Below are 24,023 nucleotides of genomic sequence, written 5' to 3'. Positions count from 1 at the left end.
GAAAGAATCAGAGATGAAGCAGGAGACCTGAGGCCAGTCCTTAACTCTGCTCACAAATGGCTGTGCAGTTTTGGTGGGTTCTCTTTCTTGGTCTCAGTTTACCTTCTCTGTAAAATGGGTGAAAAAAAATGCTTACCCTTCCAACATGCTAGGATTTCTTTGAGGAGCAGAAGAGCTGTGGGTGTGATAGTGGTGTGGAAACTACAATTGGAGGGGTCACTACGAAGCCTGCCCTTTGCTAAGAAGATTTCCATCATTCTAGAAACAAAGTCTACAATTCCTGGGAATCCAGCTTCAGCCCCCAGGGTTGTGGGAGGGGCCTGCTTGTTTGGCTCTAAGGTCCAGATGCCTCTGCTCACCTCCAGGCTGGCTGGGTCCTGAGGTCTGTCATCATCCCGGGGATAGGGAATCTCCAGCACTGAGTTCATCTCCGAGCTGGCCACGTTCCTGCTGGCCATCTTGCCATCTGGCCATGTCACCTCCACGCTGCTGGCTTCATCCTTCCCTGTGGGAAGAAAGGTGAAATGATCAGCTGCAGAGGAGAGTGGGGGCTGGGGAGGGATTCTCTTCAAGGGTGTCATCATTCATTCGTTCATCTGATAAAAAACATGATCTGAATACTGTTCTAAGTGCTGGGGAAATAGTGAACAAGGCCGACAAGATCCTGCTCCTTTAGGACAACGCCGTCCAAGAGAACTTGCGTGGTAACGGTGATGTTCTCTATCTATCTGTCAGCTACGGTAGCGGCTAGCCATAGGTGTATGCTGAGCTCCGGTGTGGCACTGGCGTGATAAGGGACTGGATTTTAAATTCTATTTAAAATAGAATTATTTAACCACTCACCTAGTGGCTACCATACCAGACAGCGCAGTTCTAGAACTTACATCCTAGTGGCTAGGCCAATGGGCAGGAGGCTGTTTTGGGGAAGAGGGTTAAACCTGGTGGTAAACAGATTGACTTTGGAGTCCTGGGTTCAAATCTTGGTTGTACCATTTACCTAGCATGTTGGGAAAGAAAGAGTGGGGGTGGGGCATCTGGGAGACCTGGGGACAATGATCAGCTTTACAGCTGATTTGCTTTTTAATATTGGGTGTATTCCATTGATTTGTATCTAAACTGATAGCTAAAGTCTGCAAGGGGCCGTCACTGGGAAAGTCCCTGTTTTCAGGGAGCTTCTACTCTAGTGGGGATAGATAGGCACACAGATGAACCGATAAACAATGCCAGATATTGACAAGCTCTGTGAAGAAAACAAAAATCGGGTGATGAGATAAAGAGGAAGTAAGAGTTACTGGGGGCCTTGTCTAGTCAAGGTGATGAGGGACAGGTTCTTGGGGATAAGGTATTTGAGTTGAGCTCCATATAAAAGCTGAGGTGACAAAAGCTCAGGAGAAAGACAAATCTGAGAAGCAACAGTGAGAACTGGACATGGAACAGCTGACTGGTTAAAAATTGGGAAAGGAATATGGCAATGCTGTATATTGTCACCCTGCTTATCTAACTTATATGCAGAGTACCTCATATGAAATGCTGGGCTGGATGAATCACAAGCTGGAATCAAGATTGCCGGGAGAAATATCAATAACCTCAAATATGCAGATGATGTCATTCTAATGGCAGAAAGTGAAGAGGAACTAAAGAGTCTTTTGATGAGGGCAAAAGAGGAGAGTGAAAAAAGTGGCTTAAAACCCAACATTCAGAAAACTAAGATCACGGCATCCAGACCCATCACTTCATGGCAAATAGCAGGGGAAAAAATGGAAGCAGTGACAGATTTTTCTCTTTTTGGGCTCCGAAATCACTGCGGACAGTGACTGCAGCCATGACATTAAAATACACTTGCTCCTTGGAAGAAAAGCTATGACAAACCTAGAAAGTGTATTAAAAAGCAGAGACAGCACCCTGCAGACAAAGGTCTACACAGTAAAAGCTATGGTTTTTGCAGTAGTCATGTCTGGATGTGACAGCTGGACCATAGAGGATGCTGAGCACTGAAGAATTGATGCTTTCAAATTGTGGTGTTGGAGAAGACTCTTGACAGTCCCTTGGACTACAAGGAGATCAAACCAGTCAATCCTAAAGGAAATCAACCCTGAATATTCATTGGAAGGACTGATGCTGAAGCTGAAGTTCCAATTCTTTGGCCACCTGATATGAAGAACCAGCTCACTAGGAAAAGACCCTGATGCTGGGAAAGATTGAAGGTAGGAGAAGAGGGTGGCAGAGGATGAGATGGATAGATAGCATCATCAATTCAATGGACATGAATCTGAGCCAACTCCAGGAGATAGTGAAGGACAGGGGAGCCCTCTTGTGCTGCAGCATGGGGTCACAAAGAATCGGACACAGCTTAGCAGCTGAACGACAACAACAAAGCCGAGATGTTTACAGAAAATAATGGTGGTGAAACTCAGGGAATATTCATTGTGAATCCATCTGCACACATCCTTAAAGCAACATGTTACATCACTGGCAGAAAGCAGGTTGGAAAGATTTATCAGGTGTTTAGGCGTCGTCACAGCCGGCCCCGGCTTCCTGCTTAAAGCAACAGGCCTGTCACTGAGACAAGGTCAGGCTAATGGTGATGGATTGGGGTGAGAAGAGCGGGAGCTGGGCCTCACCTGCTGGGAGAAGCCTTTCTCCAGTCAGTCACCTGGGAAAGAGGGCAGCGCTCAGTACAGGTGGGAGGGATGCTGCAGCCCCTCATTGACACCCACCTGGGCTGCCTAGACATGGGCTTGGTGCTCGGGGCTCCACAGACTTGCACACTCCCCCAAGCATCAATCGAGGGCTGAGAATAAAGTCACCCACATTTGCGTGCCACGTTCTCCTCAATGCGTATAGAGACTGTCACAAAACAAGGGAAACTGAAAAGTGCCATCGAATTTATAGCAGCTTTTGGTCATTACTGTCCACCAATGGATTTTCTACAATGATCACTGCGATGGGGGCGGAGGGTGGTCTGTGAAATATTTTGCGTATGAACGGGGTTCCTGTATTTTAGAAAAGGGAGCAGGGGGAGAAGGGGGTTATGAGAAATGTTTTCTGGTTTAATAGAGCCAACCTCAGAACCAGTAAGCCATGGGCCTGGAAGGGGTGAGTCTCCATGGGGAAAGAAGCTGCATGCCTAGACTTTAGGGGAATCAATATAGAGATTCCAGTATTGGAATCTATCTCTACCTCTGAGGTCCCCCTGGGGTCGGAGCTAAGACAGCACGGTGTGGAAGGACCCCACTGCAGCTTTCTCCCCAAGTCCCAGTGCGTCAGTCTGGAGCTTCCAGAGAAAGGTGCATCTTGAGAGCCACACTGTCTACTTTCTGAGCCTCCCTGGGCTTGCTTCTCTTCTGCTCCCTCCAACCCAAGGCCTCCAGAGAAGCCTCTCCTCTGGCCATCATGAATTAATAAGGGCAGGGACCAGCCACCACCCTCCGGAAGTGTCAAAGGTGAGCAGCCCCCTGCCCCTGTGCCTGCAATGGGGCAGCAGCACCAGATAGAGGTCCCCTGAGCAGAGACCCCCACATGACCCAGAGCCCCCAGACAGGATGCAGCTTCTCTCCCCATGGAGGTTCTCCCCTTCCAGGCTGGGGGTTTGCTGGTTCTGGGATTGGCTCTATTAAGCCAGAAAACATTTCTCATAACCCCTTCCTTCCCTGTTCCCTCCTACCACAATAATTTATTTTGGGGAAGGGGGTGAAAATAGGATTGGGGATGTCAACTGCCCACTCTTTTTCTGTTTGGAAGTAGTCTCTTGAGGTTCAAGAGATTTGGCATGTTTAGGGTGTTCAGCGCCCAAACTAAGTGGCAGATGTAAAAAGTAAACATTTTTCTATTAAAAAAAAAAAAAAAGGAGACAAAGAAGAACAAATGTTTCTCGCCTAAGCCAACAGAGCAGCTACACAAATACATTTTCCAGCCTGACAGAAGTGCCGCAAATAACTCAAGAGCTGCCAAATATTCATAGACAATCACAAATTTACATCCTGCCTCTGAATCCTGCTTCCTCTCTTCCTCCAGACCCAGGGATTGGCAGGACTAGGATAGAAATCAGCCATGGGGAGGGCACGTCTCAGTAGGACTCACTCTTTTGTTACTGATTATTTGGGGGCCTCAGTTTCCTCATCTGTAAGATGGGAGCTCTAGCCTATCCAGGAAGGACAGTCTTTTGGATGTGAGCGCTGCCCCAGCCAATTTTGACCCTCAGCATCCCCATCATCTCTTAGACATGGGGGGCACCCTGCAGTTCCCAAAGGGCTTCCCCTTGATGCCAGTAACGTTACAGGGTATGCACTCCAAACTGCAGGCAGTGATTCTCAGTCAGGGCACTGGATCCTCATAGCAGCCCCCTGAGAAAATACTAGTTTTATAATTTCCATCTTAGAGTCGAAGGGGATGAGACTCAGAGAGGTGAAGGGAATTGCTCACAGCTACCCAGAGAGGGAATGTCTGATCCTGAAGCCCGCACCTTCGAAACCCTTGTTCTATTGCCCACCTCCCCGCCCATGACCAAACCACCATGGACCAAGCATCATGCAGGGAGCTGGGATTCAGCAGGAAGGAGACAGACCTAGGACCCATCCTGGAGGAGCTGAGCCCTGTGGGGGCAATGAACACAGTGATTATGTTAAAATAAACTGGGAAAGTGCACATATAGTATGGGTACCACTTGGTGAGAGAGGCGGGTGTCAAAAGTCATTTTGTTGGAGGATGCAGGAGGAATAAGAGCTTGGGAGGCACAGAAAGGAAGGCAAGGGAAGGACGTTCCAGGCACAGGGTACAGAACAGGCAGAGGTATAGAGATATGAAAAGGACATGTGTGTTGAAGATCAGGGAGCAGATTAGAGTGGGCGAAGCAGGGTGTGAGCTTGTGCGTTAAGTGGGGTGGGTGGGAGAGGAGATGGGGAGGGACTTGGAACTCTCGAAGGTGTGACTGATTGAAGCCTCTCAACTACTCCACGAGGGAGAATTTATACCCACTCCCCCGATGGAGACACTGAGGCTTGGCAAGGTGCAGGGAACTGCAGGTGTTTGAGTTCGGACTGGAACCCAGGCTCCTGCCCCCAGGCCGGGCCGTTCCCTTTGCCCCAGAAATTTCAAGTCTTCCCGCAGCTGCAGAAGCCAGGGGGCCCGGCCACCAGACACTACACAAGGACAGACTTTAAGTTGGCCAGACTGCCGGGCCTGTGTGTCTGGGAGCAGAGGAGGCCCCATTAAGAGCAGCAGGGAGTCGCCTCCGGCAGCTTTTAAAGGACAAAGGCCAAAGAGGCACAGAGAATTGCGCTTTTCAGAAGAATCACAAGCAAAACAGATGGTGGGAATACAGTTGGTGGAATATTTTTGCACTTTATTAAAGCCGTTTTTATGTGGGCCACTGAATTTTCCTTTCCTAAAAGAGCACCAGCCGGCTGGGAGGCAGCTCTGAGTCACTTGCGAACAATCAGCTGAAGGAAGGAGGGGTGTATGTGTAGAGGATGGGGGCGCCAACAAAGCCTGGGGTGGGTTGGCCCAGGGAGTGAGCCCAAGTGGGAGGCTGGCGGAGAAAGGAGATTATTGGCGTTTGTTTTCACGTATTGGCTTTGGTAGAGCTGCCTTAGCTCTCTGCTAGCTCAGAACCAGAGAGCCTGGGTGTGGGCTGCACAGGGTGGGTGTGGGCTACATGGGGTGGGTATGCGGGGGTTGAGATGTTGGGGTTCAGAGCAACCCGAGTCCAGCAGGGCACTCAACAGGGACTGTGAGCAGAAATGCTCGTTTATGAGGTTGGCTGGCCGTCTGCATTGGGAGGAGCAGGGGAAGGGCAGGACAGGGTAGGGGATGGTGGAACGAGGCCAGGGGGCTCCCTGAGCAGGGGTGCGTGGGATGGTTTTATAGGATGAAGCTGAGAGCTCACTGCACAACAGAGTGGCCCGCTGAGAACCCCCTGCCCCTTGAAGCATGAAATGCAGCAAGGTCCCTGAGTTTTACTGTGTGATGTGATGCAGTCTGGACTCTTAGGCATGCACGTGAGGGTCTGAGAAGCTGAGTCCTCTAAGCACAGCTCAGTGCTGACCAAGCAAAGGCCCACAGCATGGGAAAGCACTGGTTCCCCAGCCAGTGGCCCAGGAGCTGAGAGGAGCTAGCCAGGTATGTGGGGGAGAGAAGTGCCCCAGGGAGGGGGCTGGCTGCTGAGGGGCACATGTGTGCACCCATACGTGTCCATGGACAAGCCGATCACCACACTTTGCTGCAAAATCCGGAGGAGGCAGGGGTGGTTTTGGAGGCAGGAAGGAACAGGGTCAGAGGGGATGAGCAGGAGCATTATGGGTGGTGGAGGAGGCTTCCTGCAGCCCTCTGCCCTCCTGCACAGCCTCGGGGGGCCCCACATCTTCTTCCTTGTCCTACTGACATCAGGACAGCCCTTTCTGCATTCCCATTCTGGACCTGCCCCTGTTCACTGCAAACACCACAAAACAAACTACTTCGGCCTGGAGACCGCCCTACTGTCCGTCAGCAGCGGCCTTGCTAAATAAATTATGAATGCAGCCACACAGCAAAATACTGTGCAGCACTAAAGGAAAACAAAGCAGACATGCACAGGCTTGGAATGATGTCCAGGATATACTTACTGTTAAGAGAGAGGGGGAAAAAAGCAAGTTTGGGAATGATAGGGAGAGTCTAATAATTTCCGTTAAAAAAGCTTCCGAGGCATATTTATTTATAAACGTGCTCCTGTGTATTTTACATGCAATAAAATCTTATCGAAAAGTGTGGAATTGGGAAGAGGCTGCCCCAGACTACCTACTGAAACCGTTCCCGGCTTGTTCCCTTCTGCGTTCCTAATTCCTTTACCCTGTTCTGCATTTTCTTTTTTCATAGCGCTTACCGTCTTCTAACCTTTTATATATTTACCTAGTTGTTATGTTTATGAGGTATCACATGTGACTCCTCGTTCCACTAGAATGTAAGGTCACCCATAGCAAGGATCGTCCTTCGGTTAGTGTTTGGCACATAGTAGGTGCTCAGTAAGCAGCAACTAAATGGGTCACAGGACCCTGGGGGAGGGTGAAGAGAGAACATTTCCTTTTTGCTTAATATTCCACACGTAGCGGTGAGATTGTAGGTTATTTTTACTTTCTTTTTTATGGTGTTATATTTTCTAATTTTTCTATAATCAATATGCATTATTCTTGCAGTCAGAAAAAAAAAAAACAAAACAAAACTAAAGCTTTCTAAAAAAATTGCAAATGCGGCTCTCCCTGCAGGGCTCTAGGTGCCAGTCTTGTGCCCGGAGAGGCTCCTGGGCTCCTCCTCCTGGTCCTTCCTCCCCAGCAACGCCCCTCCCACTGAAAGCTGAGCCTGGCTGTGGCTTTCCCGGCTCAGCGACCCCCTCCACTCTGCCCACCCTCTCTGCGTGGCTCTGGGAGCTCCTGAAACATTGGCCCTGGCCTCCCTTTTCAGATTCTGCTCCCACCAGACCCTTCCTGTCCTGTGGACATCGTGAACACTCTCACCTCTGGCCTTTGTTCAAGCCAGGACAGCCCCTGGATGCCCCGCTTTGGCCCTCATCCACGCCTTACAAATTCCTACCATCCTTCTAGACCTAGTTCAAGGCCCACTTCCTCGCTCAGAGCAGAGTGGGTTTCTCCTGTCTCAGTCCTCTCACAGCTTCTGGGCCAGTGTGATGGAGCACCCAAATCTGCTTGCGACCAGAGCTCCTGTGTCCATCAGCCTCTCTCATGGGACTGCGAGCCTGGAGGGCAGGGAGCATTTCCTTGTTTCATCTGTCTCTTGGCCACATCTCTTGGTTTCCCCTGCGTCCCATTTCTGTCTCCTTATTCTTCTCTCTTTCCGCAATCCTTCCTTCCCATCTGGCTTTCCCACTGGTTCCCTCTCCTCCTGCCCCACTGCTGGCCCCTCTATCAGTCAGGAAGGCCTGTGCTGTGCTGGATCCATGAAGATCCTTCTGGATGTGGGGCTCTTGAAGCTGCAGGGGTGGAGCCTCCTGCCCCTCGCTGTGTCCCTGGCTGTTGGCCCTGCTGCCTGCTGAGCGGCCTTAGAGAGTCTCACTGCAAGGCCCACAGCTGATCCACTGGGGTCGGTCTCCAAGTGTAGTCTTCCTTCTACGCCTCTCTGGGAGTGGATCCATTGGCAGGGGAGGCTGCAGGGGACCTGTGGAGCAGTCTGAACCAGAGTTCAGACCCAGAACAAACCCCATGGCAATGTAGAAGAGCAAGGACTGGCAGTCTGGGCTGTCAGGGAGTCCCAAGCAAGAGCAGCCTCCATAACCCTGAGCTGTGGAGGCAGACAGTTGGGAAGAGTCATGGAGGCTCTTGGGACCCTGTGATACCATCAAATGATCCTGCCAAGGCTTCCCAGCTGAAGAAGCAGGTCCATTCTGGCAGGGACTGACACTGGCCAGAGAAGAGGCCCAATAAGACCCATAAGACATACCTCAAAATAGCAGAGGCAGCTCAAGGGGAGAGGGGAAGGAGAACCCAGCCCCAGTCCTGGCCTCAACATTGATTTGCTTTGTGAGCCTCAGTTTCTTTATCTGTACAATGGGGTGTGGGTTGAGAGCCAAGCCAGATGTCTGGATAAACATCCCACCTGTGAGACCGTGGCTGTCACCGTGGTGTGGATGGGCTCACTTGGGTCATTTGGTAACTGAGGGGTCGTGGATGTCCAGTGAGAAAGGGGCAGAGCAGGACCCTGGCTGGCTGCGCACAGAACAGCTATGGGAGTCTGGCAGTCAAGTCATAGCGGTTAAGACGCCAGACTGGGGTGTTCAAGGAGATGGGGTCCAAATCCAGTCCTCCCTATCTTCTGGAGGTGTGACTTAACCTCAGTCTCAGTTTCTGGACCTGTAAAATGGGGTTATGATTCTTAGTTCATCCTGTGGTGCCGAGAGTGGAATAAGGTATCTTCGTAAAGCATCTAGACCAGGGTCAGGCATACACTAAGCACTTGATTAACGTTGACTACTACTATATCGTAAGAGAGGACTATGTATTTAAAAGTCACCTAGGACTTCCCTGGTGGCCCGGTGGCTGAAACTCTGTGTTCTGTGTAGGGAGACCAGGTTTGATCCCTGGTTGGGGAACGAGCCTGCATGTAGCAAGTAAGACCTGATGCAGCCAAATAAATAAATAGATACATATTTAAAAATAAAATAAAAGTCATCTTGTACCATCAGGGCCAGCAAAGTGAACGGCTGCCTTAAAAGTGATAGATTTCCAACTCCGGGCTGACCCACCCAGGGTGAAATAGCCTGAGAAAATGCTCATATAACCAGGCCCTGGGTCCCCTAAATATTTATGCTTCTTTTTCAGATGACATAAATATTATGTGCTGCCTATAAAAATTGGAAAACACATACACACATACACAAAATATGAAAGTGAAGTGTTAATCACTCAGTCGTGTCCAACTCTTTACAACCCCATGGGTTGTAGCCTGCCAGGCTCCTCTGTCCATGGAATTCTCCATGCAACGATATGGAGTGGGTAGCCATTCCCTTCTCCAGGGGATCTTCCTGACCCAGGAACTGAATCTGAGTCTCCTGTATTGCAGGCAGATTCCTTACCGTCTGAGCCACCAGGGAAGCCCAAAATACTGAAGACAAAGTATGGAATAAAATAAAAATCACCTGCCCAGTTAGGTCTGGATTTGAATCTCAGCTCTGCCATTTATGTGACTGGGGAATGTTTAATGGTTCTGATCCTCAGGTTTCCCATTTGTAAAATGGGGATAAATCATGCCCACATCAAAGGGTAATCACGAGGATGATGTAAAATAATAAGAGTAAAATGTCACCACACCTAGAACAAGAAAGAATTACCATACGGATCCAGCCACTCAAGGAGAACCACTGTTCACACTTTTTGCATTTTCTTTTAGTTTTTTTCTATGCCCATATGATGTATATATAATATTAACATACACATATATGTCTGTTAATTTGAGACCGTATTGCCTATTCTTTTTATGTTAATATCATGAGGTGCTAACATAAGGGGGAGGGTATCTGATTTTGAACCTAGGTATATTTGACTCAAATGGTTTCCCTTCTTTTTTTTTTAATACTTATTTTATTTTCCATTTTTGTCCATGCCGCATGGCATGTGGGATCTTAGTTCCTCAGCCAGGGATTGAAGCTGCACCTCCTGCAGGGGAAGCACGGACTCTTAACTCTGGACTGCCAAGGGAAGTTCCTTAAATGTTTTCTTAATCGTTGTGTTTTAGTAAAGACACTGTTGCCCCCATGTCCCACCCCATAGTGTTTCTCGACACTTTTTCCATTACTGTGCTTCCTCCCCAAGAAGGCCTTTTATGACTTTTCCCCTCTAATTCCCTTCCGTAGTGCATTTCTTTAAAAATGCTTTATTTTGAAAGAATTATTGATTCATATGAAGTTGTAAAAGATAGTACAAAGTGGTTCGGTATGTCTTTCACCCAGTTGCCCCCATATACCTTATGTTACATATACCTTATCTAACTATAATACAACATCAAAACCAGGAAGTTGACATTGGCACAGTGTGTGTGTATCCGTTCTTTGTTTTTTATCACCTGTTGAATCATGCAGCTCCCACCACGATCAAAACACAGAACTGCTCCATCACACGAAGACCTCCTTGGGGTTCTCCCTTTAAAGTCATACCCACCCCTCCCCTTTTCACCACTTCTAACCCCCAGCAACTACTGATCTATTTTCCATCTCTATAATTTTGTCACTTTGAGAATATTATATATATGGAATCAATAGTATGTGACTTTCTGAGACTGACTTCACCCCCCCACCCCTGCCACTCATCATAATACACATGAGAGCTATCCAAATTGCTGCATGTATCAATGGTTCATTCCTTTTTATTGCTGAGTAAGCTTCCCTAGTGGCTTAGCTGGTAAAGAATCCACCTGCAATATGGGAGACCTGGGTTCGATCCTTGGGTTGGGACGATCCCCTGGAGAAGGGAGTGGCTACCCACTCCAGTATTCTGGCCTGGAGAATTCCATGGACTGTAAAGTCCATGGGGACACGATTGAGTGACTTTCACGTTTCAATATTCCATGGTGTGAATGGATGGCAGTTTGTTGACCCATTAACCCACTGATGGACATTGAGGCTGTTTCCAGTTTGGGCTATTAGAGACAAAGTTACTATGAACAATCATGCATAGATTTTTATGTGGACATAAGTTTTCATTTACCTGGGATAAATGCCCAGCAGTGCAAATGCTGGGTCTTACAGACTGAGCGACTTTCATAGTAGTTGTACAGTATAGATTTTTTTTTTGTCATAAAAGAAACTGCCAAACTATTTTCCAGAGTAGATGTACCAGCAATGAATGAGAGATCCAGCTTCTCCACATTCTTGCCAGCATTTGGCCTCGTAACTTTTGTTACTTTAGCTATGCTAATAGATGTATAGTGATATTTTATTAATACCACAGGTATACTGTGTATCTGTTGATGTTAATATGTGTATACACACAGATACCCTATACATATTTATACATACATAATGTGTGAGCGCTCAGTCGCTCAGTTGTGTCTGACTCTTTGGGACCTCATGGACTGTAGCCCGCCAGGCTCTTCTGTCCATGGGATTCTCCAGGCAAGAATACTGGAGTGGGTTGCCATTTCCTTCTTCAGGGGATCTTCCTGACTCAGGGATTGAACCCATGTCTCCTGCGTCTCTTGCACTGGCAGGCAGATTCCTTACCACTGAGCCACCTGGGGATCCCATACATACATATATATATATATATACATAAAAAAGTAGACGTTTTTTCAATCCCCCTCTCCCAGTCAAGAACCTATTTTTACCTTCTTGGGGATGGCATCACCGCCATGCTTCTCCTGAGCCTTCTAGCTAAGAGAAGGCACCCAGGGTTTGCTGAGACACTTTAATTACTGAACCAATACCCAGGCATCTGGAGAAGTAGCTGGTGTGGACAGGTTTGGTGTAGCCATTGTTTGAAGAACAAGGCCATAGCCTTGAACACATGGAGAATTAAATACTCTGACCCCAAGGTGAACTGCTTCCTCAGAGACACTGGGATGGGGACCCCAGCAAGAAGTGGGCCATAAAGAACCTCCCTTCTGAGTTCAGGTTCATCTCAAAGCAGGGTTGCCTCCAGTAGCTGGTGGTACCTGAAAGATGCTCAGGCTGTGAGCCCTGCATTTCAGTGGGCTCTGCAGAGCCCTGCATCCCACTGCCCTGACAAGAGCCCATGGCACTCCCCAAACCCCCTTACCCCTGAGCCCTGACTCACCCAAGCCAAAGTGAGCCACGGGCTCCATCTCGCACAGGTAGCCTGAGCCCCCGTCAATGATCCTCAGGTGTGCCCCGCTCTTCTTGGTGTAGAGCACGACCTTGGCACCCCTGGCGAAGGCCCCAAACCGGGTTCGTGGCACCACCCTCAGCCAGTTGTTGCTGAAGCCCTGTAGCAGGGGAGGAACACAGGTCTGGGCATCAGCCGGGTGGATGGAAGGATCAGAGAGGAGGAAGAGGGGAGAAGAGAAGGGGCAGAGGAAAGAGAGGAGGAGGGAGCCAGGCAGGGAGGCTGAATGAGGCAGACCGACTGATTGAAGTTTGCCGGGAGCAGCTCTGGAAAGAGCAGGGAAAGCCAATTTTGTGTCTTATTGTTTAGTCACTCAGTCGTGTCTGTCTCTTTGCGACTCTGTGGACTGTAGCCCGCCAGGCTCCTCTGTCCATGGGATTTCCCAGGCGAGGATACTGGAGTGGGGTGACGTTTCCTTCTCCAGGGGGATCTTCCTGAAAACAGTTTTTGGAGATGTGCCAGAGGAAGGAGAGGGGCAGAAGACTTCTCTGAGAAGCAGCCCTTCTCAGGGGCTTACTGACTGTCTGGGAACTCATCTGCTTCCTCCCTGGGATGTCCATTTCCTGCCACTCTGGTCAAACAAGCACCCCGGGCTCCTCTGTTCTCGTTCATCCCAGGCCCAGGGGAGCATGCCAAGCAGGGCTCTGTGGGTCCCAAGGTCCAGGCACACCTGATTCCCCCGGAAGACGGACAGCGGCTGAGCCATGGACTCTCCGTGGGACAAGATGAGATCCAGCATCCCGTCTCCATCGAAGTCGGTCACCACGCCTCCTGCAACAGCACAGGTTTCAGTCTGGCCATCGGCCAGGAGACCAACAGGAGAAGGGCTCCTAACCTGGGCCAGCCCACGCCCTGAGTGTGAAGGAAAGAGCACAGCACTGGGGCATGAAGCCTGGACCATGAAGCTGCTCTCCTTCTCACAGCTGCTCGTGATAGGAATTTGTGGAAGTCGGGCGGGGGTCCCTTTCCTTCCCCTGGACTTTTGCAAGGAGAGTGTGGGTGCAAACAATTTGGAAGATGAGGGCTTCTGTCTGGTCTGTTATACATAATACAGACATGTGCACAGTTTTTATCAATCTATCACATGTTTGCACATACTAGTCTCCTTTTCGTCCTCACTACAACCCAGAGACACGAAGAAGGCACATGCAGTTATCCCCACTTCATGGGTGTGGAGAACAAGACCCAGAAGATGGAGCACCTTCTCCAAGACAATGGCAATGGCAGGGCCGGGTCTTAGGCCTCCTGATCCAGTGCTCTTTCTCTGCCACCAGCCTGAATGCCAGGAGGGGTCAGACTGCAGGACCCCCAGCCTCTCCTTTCCCTCCCCTCCCGGCACAGCATCAGCAGAGACTCTACTGCCCATGTCTCCCCACGCCTGTGACCCCACAGCCCTGGGGCTGGGAGAATGGATCTTTCTCTCCTCTGCTTCCCACCTGGCACTCCCAGGCCCCTCCCCGCTCCCACCCCAGGGACCTCAGCCTTCAGGGTGGGTGGGGACAGGACAAGCCAGGCTCTGGGGCTTGCTGCAGCATCCCTGCTAAGGGCAGCACTGAGCTGGGGGAGAGCAGGCTGAAGCCCTCAGATGTCCTCACCTGTGCCCCGGCCCTCAGGCTCCAAGGCATCGCCAGGGTTGAGTTCCTCGATGAGGGGGTCGCCGTGCTCCCTGTGGATGACGCTGCAGGAGGGGAGACAGGCAGTTCATGGATGACCACACGTGGCGAAGCCCCAGTGGGCCCTCTGGACGTGGGAATCCACTAACTCCATTCTCCATGCTCTGAGCACCCTGAGACCCTGCCACCTGCGCACCGACAGAGCCACTGCTCACAGACCCTGTCTACACCCTGGCTGTGCCTTTCTCGGGTTTTAATTTATGTTGGTAAATATCGATTTTTCCTTCTCTAATGGATGAATTATAGACAGCCTGGGGAAGGGCAGGTGATGGATGGAGAAGGGGCAGGGACGCAGCTACCTTCAGCTGACCTTCACTTTCCTTCATGTGGCCCTGGGTTTTCGAGTTCTGGATGCTACGTAGGGTCCCACCCCAATTCAATGCCACCTCCTCCACACCCTCCCTAATCGTCCAGCTAGAAGCAGTGCCTTCCTGCTCTGCCTCTGTCACTTTCCTGGCCTTTATCACTTTCTGCTTCGGGTTGAAGCTCTGCATGAATGCATCTCCTCAGTTAGACTGAGTTCTTTGCAGGCTGGGACCACGTATTCTTCTTTGAATCTCCTGCAGCATCTAACGATGCCTGGTTCTCAGGAAGCTCCAAGTGCATGTCTGGCCTGCAGGGAGGAATTTCGGAGGCAAAAGGGAGGGAGGGGTCCCTTTGGGTTGCTGGGGTTCTATTTTGCACTCTGAATCGTGGTAACATTTGCTGTAGACAAGTCCACTGTGAAAGTGCTGCTCTTCTTGCACTTTGAGCTGAATGTTGATGACGGCCTTAAGCTTCCTCTCCAATTTTTCTCCCTCGTTAGGGTCTTGAAGCCTTGGGGGCTCTGCCCTGGCTGTGTGGAGCAGTTTTGGGGTCAGGGTCAGGGAAGAACCAGGAGGGATCTTTATCACTCTCCCCACACATTGCAGGTGCGGCTTGTTGCTCAAATCACAGGGTCACCAGAGGGCTGTGCTGTGGCCAGTGCTTTCTTTTAGGAGCAGGTCAGGGTTCCCTGAGCCGGAGCTTCTGGGGGCTGGACGGCAGAGGGGGCTGGCAGAACTGCAGGGTGGGTGTAGGCTAGAGCACGTACCCTGGGACGTGTCCTCTGTCCACATGCGGCAGCTGCACGAGCACATGCTCGTGTGCAGCCTGGCCAGGGAGCAGCAGGCCTGGCAGCGCGCTTGGCGGGTGTGCCGGTCTGCTGCAGGTGTACATGCCTCAGCCGGCTAGCACCCACGGTCCCTTTACCCATTCACATCCTGTAACCTCTGTCACCACTGGGCAGAGACACCCTGGAGTTCAGGTGACAATGCAGTTAAGGGTTCCTGGGGGAGAAAGCCCAGAAGTGCCAGTGCAGAGCTGGGCAAACTCACCCAGATTTGGGCAACCAGGGCAGGCTTCTCAGAGGAAGGGTCAACAAAGCTGAAACCAGAAGGATGTCCATGTCACTCAGAAGAGAAAGAGGGGCAGAGGGTGTGGGCAGCCTGAGAGTCCAGGCCCGGCCCCGCCCAGAACTGAAGGAAGCTCAGGGTGTCTGGCCCTAAGGTGTAAATCGGGAAATGGAGAGTGACAAGGCTGGGGACAAAGCCAGCCTGCGGGATGTGTCAACGAGAAGGTGGTGGCGGTGGGGGCTTCTAAGGGGTTTATGTGGAAGAGGGGTGTGGCCAGAATTGCATTTTCAACAGCTTGCTCTGTGGAACTGGGCGCAGAAAGGCAGCTAAGGAGCGGGAATGTGCAGGGGTGGAGCCATGGGAACAGAGCAGCACGGTAGGCTGTCAGTGGTGCCACTATACACATCCCGCCTGGCCGGGGAGAGTCCTCGCTCCTGCCCGTGGTCCTGCCATTATTAACAGGGTCCCTGCATGCTTGTTTAGCACCTGGTGTGGGCAATGAGTTCCCCGGTTTCCCAGGCATCACTGAAGGACTTGTGGACTCAAGCACAGCGAGGTTTTGCATCTCCAGTGACTCCTATAAGGAGCCCACCATGTTCATTTCAGCAACAGGTGACAAGCCCGCTTGGTGTGGGGTGGTGGGGGCTCAGCTTCCAGAGCTGCCAGCTGAGTGGTGGCCCCAGCCAACTGCCACAGGGACTCAGGGCACAACCACGTATCTGGGAAATGGCTTTCCTGCTGCTGCGTGGAGGTAGACACACTGACCCTTGGGGTGACCATGTGGTGGGGTGACCATGTGGTGACCACGTCTGTGGACAGCCCCGGCCAGCCTGCCCTCGGGATGGCCAGAGGGAGGACGGGGATTTGATGGAGGCCATGCGGGCAGGGGAGATGCCTGGGTTCTTGGGCTACAGAGACTCTCCGGCGCTCAGGGGACCTGGTGAGGGACACTTTATTAGCCAGAGAAGGAAAGCAGTGTCTCTGTTAATGAGCAATTGATCTTCCACAATTAATCTGGAAGTTGTGAATAAGCTTTTTGCGAGGCACCTAATTAGTAAATCTGGGGCCTTCAGGGGGTGATTACAGCTGGTCAGGATTGATGCTTTGTTAATAATTATATTTTAAAACACACTTAGTCACAGCCCTTGCCTTTTATAAATAGTCGGGGGCCCTCCTGGGGGAGGGGGTGGGGTCTTGGGGAACCGAGCAGATGATGTGGCCCATTTCCTGCATCCAAGGCCCTGGGCCACCCTCCTCTCCCCACCTGGTCCTGAGGCCCATTAGCATGTTTCAGGCCAGGAACAGGGCCATCTCTGGCCACATGGGTCCTGAGGTTTGTCCCCCAACAGCAGCTCTCCAACCTCAATGTGCTAAGAATCACCTCATGCCTAGCATATGTGTTAAAAAAGACAGATATCTGGGCCTCAACCCTGGAGATTCAGATCCGGGAGATCTGGGCTGGGCCTAGAGATTCTGTATTTTAAAGAAGCACTCCAGGTGATTCTGACACCAGTGGTCTCTGGACCCTGATTAGAGAAGTGCTGCCTTGGAAAATCTAACCCCTCCTTCTTACATGCAATGCTCAGATGCTTTCACTCTTGTCCACCACTAATTGTCTCATCCAGCATTTCCCAAAGGATATTTTGCAGAGCACCAATCCCAAAAGCAGAATCTCTGAAAGCAGTGCCCTGTGGTCAAATCTATTCGAAATACTCCATTCACCTCTCAGAGCGTAAGATACTCAGAGTCATGTTAAGGTTATGAGAAGTCCTGTAGTCAATACACCTGTCTTGGCTTCATCCAGGTGCACCCAGATAGATTTGGCTCTGGGACTCCTTTGGATGGTAGAGTGGAACCTGGCTTCTGTGTACACTTTGCCCAGGTCCCCCCCTCCCCCACCCATTTCCACCCTCTGCTAACAGCAGGAGGCCAGCTTCCTGCCATTCTCTCAACTTTTCAATCAATTCCTGTCCTCCCCCCTTCTCTGCTCCTTCATCAGGGGACCTGCCTCCTCCCTTCCCTTGGAGCTCCTCTTCTGAGTCCTAAACCTTCCTCCCTGACCCCACTGCGAAGGCTGAGTAGCCACGAGCCGGGCTGAAGCATCTACCGGAAAAGGCGGTTGGCTGAGGAGCTGCGGTGGGCGAAGTTGTTGAAGAAAACCTCCAGCTCCTGGTCATTGTCAAAGTCGGCGGCGATGACTGTGCGGACAGGGGAGGGCATGGAGAACTTGGGCGAGGCGATGTCCTGGGGGAGAGAGGGCTGCAGGTCAGTGGACAGAGTGGGCCAGGGGCCGACTCCCACCACCCCTGTGTGTGCATGTGTGTGCGTGCCTGTTTGTGTGCAAAGATAAAAACCCACGCTAGCACATCCTCTATCATCTTTCCCGTGAGGGCTCCAGGGTGCTGTGTTTGGGACCACATGAACCCCAGGCTGCTAGCAGAAGAACAAGGAGGTAAGAGGAACAGTCCAAATTCACACCAGGGAAGCACCTTGCTGTTCCCTGGTGGGGACCACACGCGGCCCTTCCATCAGTCACTCGAGGCAGGGCTGACATGAGCGTTCCCATTTCACAGGCAAGGTAACTGAGTCCGGGAGAGGACGGAAACTGCCCATTGTTGTAGCTGATGAGCTGGGCCACCGCCTCGCTCCAACACCAGATGCTAGAGGCCCTTTCTAGTGTGTGCCCTTCCTCCTCCACAGCCAGAGGCACAGGCTGGGTGGAACCTGGGAAATCCTGTGTATTGAATCCAGGCCTCGCTGCTGACTCGCTGTGATCTCAGGCAAACTACTCAACCCCTCAGATCTCATCTTTCTCCTTAGTAACACAGGGATAAGTAACAGCTGCTCAGGCTGTGAGGACTGCATGTAAAGAGCTTGGCAGAGTGGGCTCAAGATGAATCCCGAGGGGTCTATCTTGGCCTTGCCCCTGCTGTCAGCCTCATGGAAAGTGGCAGAGGTGGCCTTCAGCTGGGTATTGCTGCCTGTATTATCTTTTTTCTTGGACTCTTGATTTTTTTTTTTTCTTGAGACATCCACTTTGGGACTTGCAGTATCAGATACCTCTGCCCAGGGCTCATGAGGAGACCCCAGACCCAGGACAGCCCAGCAGGGACCTCCAAGTGCTGACAGGGCCTTGTTGGGCCTGGCAAAGGGTCCCATGTAAGGGGCTTGACTTTTAAATAGAAGAAGAGCCGTATAGGGAGACCTTTTTTTTTTTTTTTTGAGCAGACTATCCATTCCAGGTGGGTTTGTCCCTTAAAGACTTAGAAACCTGTCTAAATTCCAGGGCCCATGTGGGGAGAACTGGGAAGGACACATGGGGGCTTCTGGGGGTGGCTCCCTGCCCCTTGGCCCCAGGCTTCCTGCTTCAGGCCCTCTTCCCTGGTGGCAGGAATGAGCTGCCTGCTCTGGGTTGCCCAGGGAGGGAGGCTGTCCCAATCAATGCAATCACAAGGCTGAATGAAAGCCTGGCCAGCTGTCAAAGGTGGGCTGAACAGGGCCACGAGAACTGGTAACAAAGAGACCTCAGGACCTTGAAGTTGTTATTCTATTGATTCTATAAAAATGGAAACCTACATAGGCCCCTTGGGGTTGCCCCAGCTGGATGCCCAGGCTTCCAAGATAATGTATGTAAGATGCTTAGCACAGCTCCTGGCACACGGAAGGCGCTTGATAAATGGGGCCTCTATTATTATTATTATTGCTCCTGTGAGCCCTGGGCTGGGCTGTCGAGAGGGCTGGTTGACATTTGGGGCTGGATCACCCTTTGTCGCCGGTGCCTCGTAGGATGTTTAGCAGCACCCAGTCCTCTGCACATGAGATGCCAGTAGCACTCGATCCCACCTGTGACAACTGATCACGTCCCCGGACATCGTCAAGTGTCCTGGGGTGGGGACAAAACCACCCCTGATTGCGAACCTGGGTTGGAATAAAAAGCTGAACAGAGATGAAAATCACCCAGGATCCTAGGATCAGCTGTCCCGAGTTCAGGGTGTGCCTCCTCCCCACCCGGACAGCCTGGGTCTCACGCCTCTGCAGGGAGAGAGTGGCTGGGCCCGAGCACGCCGAGGTGGCTACCTTCAGAGAGGCGGCTTGTGGTGGTCCCGCAGAGAGAAGGTCCCTGGAGACTTCCCTGGGATCATCAAGTTTCTTGCTCCCTTGGGGGCTTTTGGCAAGACTACATACCTCCAGAGCCATCCTGACTCCTGGAAAGCATCTCTAACTGTCCCATGCCCTGCATCACCTTCTCGGAGAAAGGCCCAGTCTCAAGCTCATTAGCCTGGTGGCACCTCCCTTTCTGCCACCGAACAGTCTTTCTGAAGAATTCTTGGCATCACAGACCATTGATAGCTCAGGGAGGGGGCACAGAGAGGGGTCTGATGTCACCTTGCCCACCACCTGCTGTTTGGCCAGAGGGGGCAGCTGTTGGGAGCTCTGTGACCTCAACCTACCCTGACCCCCACTCCCACTGTACCCTTGGCCTGAGCGTCAATTTGAAATGCTCAGGCCCGGGCTATGGGAGAAGCGCTCCCAGTTCAGACAATGAAACCCCTCTCATGGGGCCTTTGCCCTGACTCCCACCTTGGGGGCTGCTCTCTCTCCTCTGCTAATGACCATGCTCTGGACACTACAGACAGCACAGCAGCCCGGGCTGGCTGGATGTCACCTTCGCTGTGGCCACCCTGCCCCCAGGCTCTGCAGAGTCTGCTCACCCTGGTGGGAGTCACAGGCGGATAGAGGGTGGGGAAGTGGGAGAGAGGCCCCTTCTTACCCGAAAGCGGACCTTCCCGTGGGCACTCATTTGCAGGTAGAGGCGGTGGGGGCCGTTCCAGTTGCCATAGACGATGTCCACTTTGCCATCGCGGTTGAAGTCCGCCAGGGCGACTCCACGCCCGTGCTGGTGGGGGTCGTCCACACCTAGGAGGAAGGGCAGGAGCCCTCAGGGCAGCCCTGTAGGCTCCACAGACACTTGCCTTGTCGGGGGTTGAGGGTGGTGGGGGCGGCCTGGAGAGCAACCAGGAAGGATGAACCTCATTGTGTCCTGATTCCTCCACAGGGGTAGAAGAGGGGGAAGCTGTCTGGTTGCAGAAAGAGCCAGAGACTTGTTTTCAGGATGCCTTTGCCCAGAAAGTACTATTTTTTACTTGGTTTTGGGGTAGCATGACTTTGGGGAAGGAGACTTGTGGAGATCCTGGAGGACTTAAAGCCTTCCCCAGCCACCCCTGACATGGGGATACATTGAGTTGATCAGCACTCTTTTGCTTAAATCTCAGTGATTCCCCAGTGCTCTTAAGTCAAGTTCAAATTCCTGCCCACCTTATCTGTCTTTATCTTGCCTTCCTCACATGCACCATTCATACAGGGTTCCTTTCATTCCACAAACGAACCAAGCTCTTTTCAGCTTCTGGGCCTTTGCCTAAGCTGGTCTCTTCTCCTAGAATGCTCTTTCCCCAGCTCATGGTTACCTGGCTCCTTGTTTCTCTTCTGCTCTCAGCTATAATGTCACCTCCTCAGGGAAGCCTTCCCTGATCACTCCCATAAAAACAGCCCCTCCCACCGAGGGGTGGGCTGTTCATCCCAACAGCCTCCCATTCTCCTCCGTTGTGCGGATCACAGGTGCAATCATGCTCCATGGCAGGGTCCAGTTTTTCTACTAGACCGTCTGCTCCATGAGGTCAGGGTCTGTCTTCTTGCTCATCTGTGTTCCCACAGCATCTATCTCAGTGTCTGTGGTGACCTGGCAGTTTTCTGTAAATACTTACTGAATGAAGAGACATAAATACTTTGACAGAAAGCACCCGGGGACTTTGGTGACAGCAGAGGAAATAACTGCTCCGTGACTGGGAAAACCAGTTTGCCTTGTGAGATCTGTGGGGGGAACTTGTGTGTCCAGGGTCACCTGTTTGCATTGTGCCTGCATCTGCCAGGGGCCAGTGGGACTGAGCTGATCCTCGGGGAGGACAGAGGCTAGCTTTGCCCAGAGGGGTGGCCTGACCTCCTGGCTGCCCCTGGCAGACACGATCCCTCAGGCCAAGGGCACAGCTGAGAGGCAGTGGAGGCCAGCTCTAAACACCCACGCTGAGTCTTTTGGAGGACAAACTGCCATCGGCAGGTGAAATGACAATATGACGGGGGTGGGGATCACAGACCCAGGACACAGGTAGCTCTTGCCAGCTGTGAACATGGCGATCCTGAGATGGGGGCCAGGAGAAGGCAAGGTGGGATCCACCTTGGGAGCCTTAGAGGCTGATCATCCTCTTGGGAGAGGGAAGGATTTGGAGAATGGGTGGGGGTTGGGCAGAAGAGGCAGGGAGACCCAGATTTGAGAAAGAGGGCTTTCAAAAGAATGGGGGCAACCCCCAACCTCTAGGATTAATACCCCATTAATTCTCCACAAAACGCCCCAGCCCTAATGTTGGTGGCCTTCTGCGTTGGCCCATTTCTCTCCTATCTACAAGGCACCTTGACAAGGAGTTGGTTCCTTTTCGCGGGAATAATCGGTGCCAGGCTGCACTTCACAGCAGCATCTGTTTGGGTGATGAATGCCCTCTTGACATGTCTTGTTAAACCCCTGCAATCACTCTGACTTTCAATTACGGGCCTAGCACCTTTCCTCTCTTCCCGCCTGATACCTTCCCCCCCTCCAACTTGTTCGCTCACCTCTGCTTCCATCTCTTTAACACCTTATCAAGTCCTCTCGGTTTTCTCCACCACCACCTCCCCTTCATTTTATGATTTCTCAGCAATGAGAAAATTTGCTGCTGGAGTGTACAGCAGGTGAGCTGGGTGGGAAGACAGGCTGGGGAGATGCCTCCACCTTTAGCTTTGCCCGGAGAAGGAGATAAGGGGAGTTGATCCGCTGCAAGGATGCGTTGGCGGAGTGTTCGAGATGGGAACTCTGGAGCAGAGCGCTGGAAGGGCAGTTAAGTCACAGAGAATGGATTGGTACCTGCTCAGGGATTGGATGTTAGCTGTCAGCACGAGCTGGAGCTTGTAGGACCTTTGATCTGTGTGTCTGCATCCCCGCTCACCTCTTCTCCTGGAGACTGGAGCTTGTCGCTCCACTGCTAAGAGGAGGAGAAATCAAACCTCCCGTTCCTGGGCAAGGTGAGTGGGGGGAGGTACCAGGTGGGGAGAAGTAGTTGAAGGGCAGACTGATTACGTCCACAAGCTTTTATTATGTGTCCCAGGCCTTGCAGACACAGACAGATGGTCTTAGTGGTGTAGGAGCCTGAGTGAGTGGTACCCGCAAGGGCAGTGGGAACACAGAGGAGAGGGGTTCCAGTCTCAGCCAGGCAGCACATAGGGAGGCTGGAAAGGCTTCACAGACAATATCTGAATGAATATTGAGGGACCAATAGAAGTTCTGCAGGTAGAGAAGGGGGAGAGGGCATTTCACGTAGAGAGAACTGGCAGGTACAAAGGCCCTGAGGCAGAGGACAGAGGAGCACAACAGGAGGAAGGCGAGCAGAGCTGGGAGCCTGGAATACTATTTTGGGTGGATTTTACTCTGCTTCTTATTATAGCTATTCATTTATTTGTCTGTTTCCCCCTCTAGATCGTCAGTGCCTTGTTTATGGGGGGTGAGAGGGGGGTAGGGTGATCTTATTCAAGTCAGGGTCCCCAGCTCTTAGCACCAGCCTGGCACTTAGCAGGGGCTCAATTAATGGTCACTGGATTGAACTGAATGTTTAAGATGGATGGGGGATTAGAGGTGACACGCACCACTAGCTGTGCAAACGGTGACTTGTCCCTCTCTCCCTGGGGCCTGTGGGGCCGGAGGGAGCAGGGCAGCCCAGAGTCCCCTGTGGGGAGGGGGTGGGGGGCACAGGGCAGAGACTGCACTCACCAGCGCTGGCCGCAGCATCCACGAACGTGCCGTCACCCCGGTTGTGGAAGAGGAAGTTGGGCCCGTTCTCATTGTCGCAGAAGATATCCGAGGCACTGCTGCTGAGGATGGGGCCCACGCTGACGCCCCGGCCCCCTGGGGAGGACATTGACCTTCACTAAGTGGAAGAATCAAAGCCCCAGGCCCATGCAGAGGAGGGGAGGCCTTGGAGGCAGGCGGGGGGGGCCCTAGAGAAGCTGCGATGGTGATGCCACAAGGAGCCTGGGGAAGGGGGATTCTGATATTTCTGATGCTTCCTGGAGCCCAGATGTGGGCTCACGGTTCCATAAACCGATGCGGTGGGTGGCCGCACTGCTGGTGAGGCAAGTGAGGAGCAAGACAGTCACTTAGTGCCCACGGAATGAGTCCCTGCGTTGAGGAACACAGGCCACCACACAGAGCTTTCCCTTCCCTTCGGTGACTGAATTCTACTCCTAAACGCACCTCTGCCAACAACATTTTGATTAAGTCACAGATTCCCTGACAGCCCCCCGCCTTACCCTGATTGCACGTATGCTGGTCACGATACTGGGTGTGTTCCCATTCTAAGGACCTAGAGAAATGGGTTCCAGGCACAGGTACAAGGAGGCCTCCTTTGGTTTGACTGGTGTAGGAAACAAATGTGAGCACCTGCCTGTCTGTCCATCAACAGGGATGCTGAATGGATTACAATGCATCCATATGATGGCCTAGTCTGCAGCTGCTAAAAAGACCGTGTAGATCCATAATATTGACTTGGAGGAATGCCCATGACATATTCTTAAATGAA

At 51.9% G+C, this 24,023-nt stretch overlaps 1 protein-coding gene across 3 annotated transcripts in view; it reads right to left on the bottom strand.

Moving 5' to 3' along the window:
* CRTAC1 (cartilage acidic protein 1) overlaps window positions 1–24,023 on the bottom strand; it is a 151,654-nt gene that overhangs the window by 4,832 nt on the left and 122,799 nt on the right. For all 3 annotated transcript variants that reach the window (XM_027528887.1, XM_027528890.1, XM_027528889.1), the window contains exons 6-12: window positions 23,216–23,350; window positions 20,138–20,283; window positions 17,474–17,610; window positions 13,916–13,998; window positions 12,991–13,091; window positions 12,252–12,420; window positions 360–505 (exon numbers count right to left, since the gene is read on the bottom strand). In XM_027528887.1, the coding sequence (XP_027384688.1) occupies window positions 360–505; window positions 12,252–12,420; window positions 12,991–13,091; window positions 13,916–13,998; window positions 17,474–17,610; window positions 20,138–20,283; window positions 23,216–23,350 (917 nt within the window). The remainder of the gene's footprint in view (window positions 1–359; window positions 506–12,251; window positions 12,421–12,990; window positions 13,092–13,915; window positions 13,999–17,473; window positions 17,611–20,137; window positions 20,284–23,215; window positions 23,351–24,023) is intronic.

This window comes from Bos indicus x Bos taurus, chromosome 26 (assembly GCF_003369695.1).
Source record: "Bos indicus x Bos taurus breed Angus x Brahman F1 hybrid chromosome 26, Bos_hybrid_MaternalHap_v2.0, whole genome shotgun sequence".
In the NCBI taxonomy this organism is placed as follows: Eukaryota; Metazoa; Chordata; class Mammalia; order Artiodactyla; family Bovidae; genus Bos; species Bos indicus x Bos taurus.
This window is presented reverse-complemented; position numbering and strand designations above follow the sequence as displayed.